Source organism: Orycteropus afer, unplaced genomic scaffold, assembly GCF_000298275.1.
Source record: "Orycteropus afer afer isolate SDZICR_OR568_19922 unplaced genomic scaffold, OryAfe1.0 scaffold00074, whole genome shotgun sequence".
NCBI classification, from domain to species: Eukaryota; Metazoa; Chordata; class Mammalia; order Tubulidentata; family Orycteropodidae; genus Orycteropus; species Orycteropus afer.
Window position 1 is genome coordinate 11,965,570 of NW_006921661.1, and position 11,798 is coordinate 11,977,367.

Sequence of the window (11,798 nt, forward strand, 5' to 3'; positions counted from 1 at the left end):
ATGGTGGTCTGGAATAGTAGTGATGCTATGGAGCCCATATTTATCCTGAGGGGTTTTCCTGGACTGGAACACATTCATTCTTGGCTCTCAATCCCATTCTTTCTTGCATACTTTGTAGCATTTATTGGTAATGTCACCATCCTCTCTGTCATCTGGGTAGAGTCTTCACTCCACCAGCCCATGTATTACTTCCTTTGCATCCTGGCATTGACTGACCTGGGTATGTCTCTATCCACACTTCCCACTATGCTTGCTGTGCTGTGGTTGGATATTCAGAAGATCCAGGCAAATGCTTGTTATACTCAGCTCTTCTTCATTCATATGTTCACATTCCTGGAGTCCTCCGTGCTGCTAGCCATGGCCTTTGACCGCTTTGTTGCCATCTGTTGTCCGCTGCACTATTCTGTCATCCTTACCAACAGTATAATTGGCAAGATCGGTTTGGTCTGCTTGCTGCGAAGCATGGGCGTTGTACTGCCCACACCTTTGCTACTGAGACACTATCACTACTGCCATATCAATGCCCTCTCTCATGCCTTCTGCTTGCACCAGGATGTTTTGAAATTATCTTGTTCAGATGCCAGGATCAATAGCATTTATGGACTGTGTGTAGTAATCGTCACACTGGGTGTGGATTCAGTCTTCATACTTCTTTCTTATGTCCTGATTCTGAATGCTGTTCTGGGAATTGCATCTCGTGAAGAGCGGTTAAAGGCCCTCAACACATGTGTATCTCATATCTGTGTGGTGCTTATCTTCTTTGTGCCGGTTATTGGAGTATCAATGGTACATCGCTTTGGGAAGCATCTGTCTCCCATAGTTCATGTCCTCATGGCTGACGTATACCTGCTTCTTCCCCCAGTGCTTAACCCTGTTGTCTACAGTGTCAGAACAAAGCAGATTCGTCTAGGCATTCTCCGTAAGTTTGGGATAGAGAGGAGGAGGCTTTAGATAACCTTGATCATCTGATTTTCCCACTGAAAAACTTAGGGCTGTTATTTTAGTATTGTAAGAACTAAAATATCTGAAGTTAGTTTATCTAGTTATAATCCTTAATTCATCTACTTCCTAAATATGCAATTTTAGTTAATTTCTTAACCTTTTTGAGATTCAGGTTATTCTTGGTCAAATTGTGATAATAATTTTAAGCCTATTATATGTCCCCAAGAGCATTGTCAGACTTCCATGAGGCAATGCATGTAAAAGAGAGTAAGTAAAAAATTGCATACATTTGTTAACATTATTAAATTATTATTAAAGCTAATAATAACCTTAGTTGTGAAATGTAACCACATTTACATAGCTTCTGTTTTTAATATTCTGTTTTAATCTCAATCTCTTTTTCTCTCTCTTGAATAAATTTCTTCATGTTTGACTTTCCATACCACATTATCATAACATTTTTCTGCCCAGATTTCTGACTTCTTTGGACAAGTTTGGAATTTGAATTTTTGGCAGGACTTTGAACTATTACTGTGGCTGTCTGTTATGGACTAAGTCTCACCTCATTAATGGGCAGAGATGTGTCTTTTATCCTATTGCTACTGCAGACCTATAAGCTCCACAGTTTATGGACACATGGCAGTTCCTCAAATAAGGCTAGTAGTGTATCTTTAAATATATGGGCAAATGTATAAGTTAAAGGAGAATATTTCATCTCATATTCTGTGAGTAGGTTGGGAGTTGTGCACAATCTCCACATTCATCTTTTGATAATATCCTCTCCTCCTACTCTGTATGACTGTGCACATCTCACACGCCATTATGTCTGTCTCAATTTCTTTTTTGTTGTTAACCTGTCGTTTTGTTCTTCACTAGGATGATGTATACACATGCTTTCATTGTTGATGTTTTATTATTTCATGTATATGTACTTTCCTCTTAGCTGAATCGTGAAGTTCTTAAGCAGGGGCCATGACATCTATGACTCCTCTCCCTTAACAATTACGAGTACTCAGAAAATAGCTGTAAGTGGAAATGTTATTGCCTATTGTTTCATCAAAATTATATATTGAGAAACATGAAACATCTATTGTGACAGTTATTACTTTAGATACTGTGGATATATAAAAAATAAAATGCAGTCTTCCTGTTAAAGAATGAATGTTTCGAAGTGGAGATACATATGCCAAAAAGATTAGTGTAATTAAGTGTAAAAAGATGTTATAATTTATAGAGAGGTACATGGTACAATATTTATATTCCAAAAAGTAAACTCAACCAACTGTTGATTCTCACTCATAGTGACCCTATAGGACAGAGTAGAACTGCCCCATAGGGTTTCCAAGGCTGTAAATCTTTATGGAAATAGATTGCCTCATCTACAAAGCAGATGGTGAGTTTGAACCAACAACTTTGGTAAGCAGCCAAATACCTTAGCCATTGCACCAGCAGAGCTCCTATACACATCTATTAGGGTTGGTCAATTTTACTAGAGGATTTAGTAGTCAATTATTAAAGTAATTGACCCTTTAGTGGTTCCTTATTGGTCAAATTCATTCTTATCAGCTGGTCAGAGTGGGAAAGAAAGTAGTGTGTTGAAACCGGTTTTTACTGAATCATGAAAGCCAAGTGGGCATATTTTGTTACAATTCTGAGTTCACATTGGTGCTTTGAAAATGGATATGATGGAAGTATCGACACCACATAAATCAGCACACTACAAACTTCGGTTTTTAAATTTTCCTAGAGACCTGGTTGCCAAACAATTGCTAGAATAATACTGGGAAAAGGTATTTTAGGCAGAGTAGGGCACATATGAGTCAGGAGAAGACTCTAGCCTGGTGTCTGACCCACTGACTTGGGACTTACTAGTCTCTATACTCCCAATTATAGGGTAGAGTGCAGATATATGGGTCTTACATAGAAAGGCTGGACTGAGGTTTACGGGCGTGTTGCTCAGGGGCTGCTTTTTGCTTGGGGAGTGCTCTACTCTAAGGCCAGGGCCAAGGTAGGTGGGACTAGGGCTTGTTAAGGCTGGATCCTGAGGTAGGTGGGACTAGGGGGCATTAAGGCCAGGGCCTGAGATAGGTGGGTGCAAAGGGGTTAGGAACAACTAAGGGAGATGAACTTGTCTGTCAGTGTGTTGTCCGGTGGTGGCTTACATGTTACTGTGAGGCTGGAGGTTACACCAGTGATATTGTAAAATGCCAGCAGTGTTACCCATGGTTGACAGGTTTCATGGAGCTTCCAGACTAAGACAGACTCAGAAAAGAAAGAGGCCATCCACTTCTCAAATAATCAGCCAGTGAAAACCTTACAAATAACAGGGAATCACTGTCTGATATATTATTGGAAAATTTATGAATAGCCCTGAAACATTGTCTGATATAGTGCCAGAAGATGAGCCCATCAGGTTGGAAGGCACTCAAAATTTGACTGAGGAAGAGCTGACTCCTCAGAGTAGAGAGAACCTAAACGATATGGATAGAGTAAAGCTTTTGGGACCTCCATTATCTGATGTGGCACAACTCAAAATGAATAGAAACAGAGACAAATATCCATTAATAATTAGAACATGGAACGTATGAAGTATGAATCTAGGAAAGCTGAAAGTTGTCAAAAATGAAATGGAACACATAAAGGACAATATCCTAGATATTAGTGAGCTGAAATGGACTGGGTTTGGCCATTTTGAATCAGACAACCATATGATCTACTATGCTGGGAAAGACAAATTGAAGAGGAATGATGTGGCATTCATTGTCACAAAGACTGTTTCAAGATCTGTCCTGAGGTACAATGTTGTCAGTGATAGGATATTATCTATATGCCTCCAAGGAAGAAAAGTTAATGCTACTATTATTCAAATCTATGCACCAACCCCCAAAACCAATGCTGAGGAAATTGAAGATTTCTACCAACTTCTGCAGTCTGAAATTGACTAAACATGCAATCAGGATGAGTTGATTATCACTGGTGAGTGGAATGTGAAAGTTAGAAACAAAGACAAGTTACCAATGGTTGGAAAATATGGCCTTGGTGATAGAAATAAAGCTGGAGATCACATGACAGAATTTTGCAAGACCAATGACTTATTCAATGCAAATACCTTTTTTCACCAACATAAGCAAAGGCTATCTATACATGTAGACTTCACCAGATGGAATACACAGGAATCAGATTGACTACATCTGTGGCATGAGATGATGAAAAAGTTCAATATCTTTGGCCAAAACAAGGCCAGGAGCTGATTGTGGAACACACCATCAACTGCTTATATGCAGTTTCAAGTTGAAATTGAAGACAAAACAAGTCCATGAGAGCCAAAATATGATCTTGATGATATCCCTCCTGAATATAGAGATCATTTAAAGAATAGATTTGATACAGTGAACACCAGTGACTGAAAACCAGAGGAATTGTGGGATGACATCAAGAACATCATCCATGAAGAAAGCAAGAGGTCATTAGAAAGGATGAAAAGACCAAAATGGATGTCAGAAATGAACTTGAAAGTTGTCCTTGATAGGAGTGTAGCTAAAGCAAATGGAAGAATGACAAGATAAAAGAGCTGAGGAGAAGATTTGAAAGAGCAGTTTGAGAAGACAAAGTCAAAAACTATAATGAAATGTGCAAGACCTGGAGTTAGAAAACCAAAAGGGAAGAAGGTACTCTGCATTTCTGAAGCTGAGAGAACTGAGGAAAATATTTAAGGCTCAAGTGGCAATATTGAAAGATTCTATGGGCATAATATTGAATGATGCAGGAAGCATCAAAAGAAGACAAAAGGAATACACAGACTCACTGTACCAAAAAAAAAAAAAAAAGGTCAATGTTCATCCATTTCAGGTGGTGGCATAGGATCAAGAACCAATGGTACTGAATGAAGAAATCGAAGCTGCACTGAAGGAATTGGTGAAGAACAACACTCCAGGAATTGATGGAGCACCCATTGAGATATTTCAGCAAACAGATGCCTCTTTGGAGGCACTCACTCAGCTATGCTGAGAGATTTGGGAGACAGCTACCTGGCCAAGTGACTGGAAAAAGATCTATATCTGTACCCATTCCAAAGAAAGGTGATCCCACAGCTTGTGGAAATTATTGAACAATATCATTAATATCACATGCAAGTAAAATCTTACTGAATATAATTCAAAAATGGTTCCAGAAATGCAAGCTGAATTCAGAAGAGCATGTGGAATGAGAAATATCATTGCTGATGTCAGATGGATCTTAGCTGAAGGAAAAGAATACCAGAGAGATGTTTATTTATGTTTTATTGACTATGCAAAAACATTTGATTGTGTGGATCATAACAAATTATGGATAACATTGAGAAGAATGGGAATTCAGAACACTTGATTGTACTCAGGAGGAACCCTGTACATAGATCAGGATATGAGCAGAACAAGGGGATACTGCATGGTTTAAAATCAGGAAAGGAGTGCATCAGGGTTGTATCCTTTCACTATACTTATTCAATTTGTATGCTGAGCAAATAATCCGAGCAGGTGGATTATATGAAAGATAACATGACATCAGGATTGGAGGAAGAGTTATTAATAACCTGTGATATGCAGATGACACAACTTTGCTTGCTGAAAGTGAGGATGACTTGAAGCACTGACTGATGAAGATTAAGGACTACAGTCTGCACTAAAGATTACACCTCAATATAAATAAAAAACCTTGCTGTTGTCAAGTCAGATATGACTCATAGCGACCCCTATTCTTTTTCCAAGCCTGTAAATCTTTGCACCAGTAGATTACCTCATCTTCCTCCCACAGAGCAGCAGTGGGTTATGGATCACTACCCTCTGGTTAGCAGACAAATGCCTTTAGTAGTCAGTACTTAATTGTTTGCACCAGAATGGAAATGACTTAGTTACTCTGGCTCCTCTGCTATAGGCTTTGAGCATAAGAAGAGACAGAAGGGATCTTGGATGCTCTCACCTGACTCAGCTGAGAATAGCCCATTTCATGCTCATCTGGGACCAAATTCATGCTATTTATGCCACTTGTGTTAAATTTTAAAATGCATTAAGTCAGTTATCTAAGTCAAATTCTAATATTATAAATAACCAGAACCAAAATTTCTGGTTATTCTGTATTATTTGCGTTTAAGAATGCCCTGAATTGATGGAAATGATGATTTAATCTGGCACTGAAGAGTTGATACCAAATGATGGATCTGAGAGGTGCTTTACATTGTAGCTATAGAGATATTGATAAATTACATTATGGTTTATTAAAAAAAAAAAAAAAAAAAACATAAATGAAATTGAGTTGATTTGACTCATATCAGCACATCCTTTGGTTTCCAAGGTGGTATCTCTATATCTCTATGGAAGGAGATTGCCCAATCTTCCTTCTGAGGAGTAGCTGGTGGTTTGAATTGCCAGCCTTCTGGTTAGCAGTCAAATGCCTTAGGCACTATGCCACCAGAGCTCCCTTATGAGTTATGGAAAGATAAAAAAAAAGAATTGATCTTGAAAAATAACACCAATAACCTAAAGGAGATGTAGTTCATAGGGGTGAAAGGTGAAGAGCAGTGGAGAAAGAGCACAAGCAGAGTGGTGGATTTTATCTGTAGCAAAGGAGATCTGCCAATCCCCATCCCAACTCTCATATCTACTGCCTGTGAAATTTGGGAGTGGATAGATAAGATGTCCTTACAATTGCAATCTTTAGGAAATTTCTCTCTTTTCTAGATAGTGAGACTATGGAGGTGTAACTCTTTGTATTCTATTACACTTTTGTCTTTCATTTAACATAACACTGACAATAACAACAAGAAAACCAAACCCAAAGCACATCTCCCTTGAGTTTATTCTGATTCATAACTATGCTATAGGACAGAGTAGAACTGCTCCATAGGGTTTGCACGGGTACAAGCATTATGGACACAGACAGACACCACATCTTTTTCCTACCAAGTGGGTGGTGGATTTGACCTGCCAATCTTGCAGTTAGCAGCCAAGAGCTTAACCATTGCATTACCAAGGATCCCTTCCTTTTAAAATACTACCTTAGAATCGCAAAGGGGTCAATTTTAAGGTAGAAATGATGTCCCAAAGAGTCTTTTTGAACCAGTTTGAATGGGATTTTTTGTTGTGAAGATAGTGGAATTTCCACATTTCTGTTGAGGGACTGGTGATAGTATTAAGCATAATGGTCTAACTATATAATAAATAAATACATCCCATATCTCTTTGTTAAATATGATTTTTATCATAAGCACTACTTTTAAATAATGAATATATATTTTACATCCATATTTTTGCATTTCTCACAATACCTCTGCAAGTTAAATTTAATTATTGCTGTTGTACAATTGCAAAAATATGGTCTGAAAGCTCTGATTAAATTTTCCATCCTTCCATAGTCAATAACTGATGCATTTATCTGTTTATTGAGAGCATAGACTTTTTCTTCTGCAGTATTCTGGCAGATTAAGCCTGTTATTTTCTCCATCAGATGATCCAAGGAACACTTCCCAGTTGCTGCATAATCTGCACTCTCAGATTTTGGAGCTGATGACCATCTTCTATCCCTGGTCAAGAGAGATCACTTCGATGGCAGTGGCATAATTTATCCTCACAGGAGGCTGTGTTGAGACAAAACCTGGTCCTGAGACCACAAGTTAGTCAAGAGGGAGCAGACAGGGTTAGAGCAGTTAAAGCACAGAACTGCAATGCAAATAAAGCAACTGACTGGACAGAATCAAGGATGCCGAAGGAAACAAAGCTCTATCTTGGCTCTGGAGACACTGAAAAAGAGACTGATGGCTCACTCAAGACATTTGTGCATCTTTGAAGAACTAGCTGCCTTAGGAACTACTGTGTGTTTTATTTTCATCTCTTCTTAGGCTCATCTTTAGTGTCTCCTTCTTTTTATAAGAAATCCCCAGGCCTGATGGACCCAGGCAACCTTCAGCAGGAGCAATGACTATCTGTACTTGAGGACTCAGGTGTATCTGAAGAAAGGCTTTGAGGTGAGAAAGGATGGGTAAGGAAATATATTTGAGTTGGACATTTCTGAAGATTTCAGGGAGAGAGAATGAAAATCAAGAGGGAGAACTGACAGCAGTTCCTGTGAAATTACTGCTCTGGGACAGGTTAGAGGTACAGAATGCTATTCCTCCAAATGAAGGACAGTTATATCCAAAAAGGCTGCTCAGAATATCTGTGGGATGCCATTGTTAACTCACCTCCAGGTACAGATAGTACCTACGATGATGAGAATACGTGTACAAAAATATCTGGTCTCCCAAAACATTGCTCTCTTGGTTGAGCAATCTACTTCCGTAGTGATATTGCCTCAGAAACCCAAGGAGGGTTGCTATGAGGCAGGGCCGACTCAATGGCACATCATAACAGCAACAGTAATTAAAACCTATAATGTTTAAAATGATGAAGAAGATGATGATAATGTTGATGTTGGTTTGAGTGCCTCCTCAATCTCACTCTCACATGTATCATATACATTTAGCAGTATTATGATCCAAAAAAGGAAATCAGGCAAGATGATTCTCAAGTGGAGCCCCTTGAGGTGACATCTTTCTAAGTGATAACTTGAGCAGGCCAGATCATACCAGCTTTTACAGCATGATGGCTGATGTATTGAAGATCATGGTTGTTTCATTTTTTGATATTGCTTCACTTAAGTCCAGTGTATCTTCTGAATCTCAGACACTGTGCCAAATCACTTTAGATACATTTCTTGAATTTCTTGATATCTTGTATACCAAAACCCCAATCAAAGTCATCACTGTTAAATCAAGTCCAATTCATAACAATCCTATAGGACAGAATAGAACAGCCCCCACAGGATATTCAAGGCTGTAATCTTTACAAAAGCAGACTGCCACATCTTTTTCCCACAGAGCACCTGGTAGGTTTGAACCAATGACCATTCAGTTAGCAGCTGAGCTCTTAACAACTGTGACACTAGGACTCTTGGAAGTATTGTATAACAGTATAATTCTGAGTTTTTTATGTTTAAAAAGTTAAGTCACCTCAGAATGAATGACAGTCATTACCACACTCTTTCTGGCTCCTGAGTAGTTACTGAGAGCAGGATTCTTGTGAATAGATCATTTTTTCAAGATGAATTATGAGTGCCCTAGTGATAGCCTTTTCTAGCAAGAAGTAAGAGAGAATAATCTAAGAAGGAATACCTGGCATACCTACATGCCTGGACAGAAAGTGTCATGTCTAGATGTTTGTAGTATTTAAAGTTAGAGCTCAATCAGGAAGGAAACAGTATACTTATTAATTGATGATGAAAGAGATCAGGATAAGGTTATGACATTAAAATAACCCCAGAAAAGTAAGGAAAGTATAAAAACCAGTCAATGTTACCTAATGTGTTATGATTAGTATATCAATCACAAGATTAGAAAATGTAAATTGTTTCTCTCTTCAGTGTATTTTCTAAAAGGGAAGAAAATGGTGTCAGAGTGTAAATGTCTTTATGATCCTTGAAGTGTGTTAGGAAGGGAGTTATTTTATATTAAATTCTGTCAGAAGAAATTATAAATTGTGAATAGGTGGATCCAAGTAAGGTGGGGAAAGAGTAGAACTAATTACACAGATAGTTAAGTGAAAACTTTCTAGTGATGTTCGGTGCCTAGAGTAAAAAGAATTGGGTGACCATTACCTTGTTAACAATTGAAGTCTCTGGGACTCCTACTATAATAATTGATCTTCCGAAGTCCATGATAAACTGTGCTTCTTTTGTTCCCTACAACATGTGTCTTCTATTGAGGTAACTGGGCCTGAAGCACACAAAGCTCTTGTATTACTTTTTCTTATAAAGTGGTATTATGTCACTTTTTGGTTTTGATATTTCTTTTTCTTTTCTTGTTTATTAAGCATTAGTTGAAAAAAAAAACAACAAAAAAGTCTGTATAAGTAGGATTAAATTCCCTTTTTGGCATTCTCTTTATGAATCCCAATATACCACTATCTTCTTGATATAATGGTCAAATCTTGTCTGCTGCTTTAAACAGCTTTCTGTTCAGGACTCCCGTACATTTTTATTTATTCATATGTTTAAATAAATGACAGTAAAATATACCAAATAACTGAAATTTCTCTGGGTTCCTTACTTTTTCTCATTTTTATACACGATCATTGACCAGTGTCTGTGGTATTTTCTTCTCCCCATATAATACTTGTATTTTTATATTTCTTCAGTCCCACTGTTAAATTCAGCTTTCATACACTGCTTTCTTATGGTAATAGCCAACTCAAGGGATCTTGTGCTTTCTCTTTTTCAACCGTTAGACCATTCTCAACATTTTTTCTAGTTTGATATTAATGTAATATAAATACGGTCAAATCATTTACTTTTTATTACTGTAACTACCTTTGTCCTCTTAGATTTAGTCCAAGATCCTTACACTTGGACACAAGTTCCTTCAGAAATTCTGGTCCCTTTCTATTCAGTCTTAGCTCCATCACCCATCTAAAAAGCCCCCCACCAAATAACTTTGGTAAATTATATTTGCTTACACTTGATATTCTCTAATACCATCACACATTTTCTGGGATGTCGATCATCACAATGTCAAACAGAGTCCTTAATTTTCATCTAGTCCAAAATTAGTCTTTTGAGACTTATCTCATGAATTGCCTACAATAAAATCTTTCCTGACTTCCATGGATCAGATTACTTTTCTCTACACTAAGGTATTTTTATAACACTTTGTATTAAACTAGCACTTTATTTTAAATTAAACTTTATGTACTAAATAGTAAGTATTTGAAGCATTTCTTATACATTTCTATATTTTCCAGCACTACTAGATTTCCTTTTGCAGAATATGTTCTTAGTAAATCCTTATGCAATGAAGAAATAACACATTAATTTGTAACATAATAAATACAGGTGGTGATTACATATAATGAGCAAATGATTGATTAAAAACAAACACACAACAGCATGCTTAAAAGCATTGTTTGTTGATATATTGATGCCCTTTGTCTTAATCGTTCCATGTTTTTGTCTCACCAGACTGAAATTGCCTCCATCAGCAACATGTCTGTTTTCAATAGCTCTGGACTATATCCCCGCTTCCTCCTGACAGGCTTCTCAGGCCTTGAAAACACGCATGACTTGATTTCCCTCCCTATCTTCCTGGTTTATGCCACTTCAATTGCAGGAAACATTATCGTCCTCTTTATCATCAGAACTGAGCCTTCCCTGCACCAACCAATGTATTACTTTCTGTCGATGCTGGCATTCACTGACCTGGGCCTATCCACTACTACCTTGCCCACAGTGTTCAGTGTCTTATGGTTCCATATCCGAGAGATTCCTTTCAGTGCATGTCTGGTCCAGATGTACTTCATTCATGTTTTTTCCATTATTGAATCAGCTGTACTGTTGGCCATGGCCTTTGACCGCTTTGTAGCAATCAAAGAGCCCCTGCGTTATAGAGCCATTCTGACTAATGGTGTAATCAGTGGCATTGGGTTGGCAATTGCTGGAAGGGCCCTGGCTCTGGTTTTTCCAGCTTCCTTCCTTCTGAAGAGGCTTCAGTATCATGCTGTCAATATTCTCTCCTATCCCTTTTGCCTGCATCAGGACCTCATAAAGACAACTGTATCCAGCCGCTGGATTAGCAGCATTTATGGCCTCATGGTGGTCATCTGCTCCATGGGACTTGATTCAGTTTTCCTCCTCCTCTCTTATCTCCTCATCCTTGGCACAGTGTTCAGGATATCTTCCAAGGCAGAGAGGATGAAAGCCCTCAATACCTGCATATCCCACATCTGTGCTGTACTCACTTTCTATACACCCATGATTGGGCTATCTATGATCCACCGCTATGGGCAAAATGCTTC

The 11,798-nt window shown here is 38.1% G+C and overlaps 2 protein-coding genes across 2 annotated transcripts; both read left to right on the top strand.

Moving 5' to 3' along the window:
* On the top strand, nt 1–951 carry LOC103197142 (olfactory receptor 51L1). Its single transcript, XM_007941021.2, has one exon. The coding sequence runs from the start codon at nt 1–3 to the stop codon at nt 949–951; it is 951 nt and encodes a 316-aa protein (XP_007939212.2).
* A 10,038-nt stretch (nt 952–10,989) lies between these two features.
* On the top strand, nt 10,990–11,793 carry LOC103197210 (olfactory receptor 51G2-like; the record flags this gene model as incomplete). The annotated part of the gene is made up of 1 exon (XM_007941078.1): nt 10,990–11,793. A coding segment is annotated over exon 1 (804 nt), but the record flags the coding sequence as incomplete, so codon positions are not given.
* Between the last annotated feature and the right edge of the window lie 5 nt (nt 11,794–11,798).

What these genes read in the sequence shown, in the direction of transcription:
- LOC103197142 (XM_007941021.2), top strand. Translation starts at nt 1, where the DNA reads ATGGTGGTCTGGAATAGTAGTGATGCTATGGAGCCCATATTTATCCTG.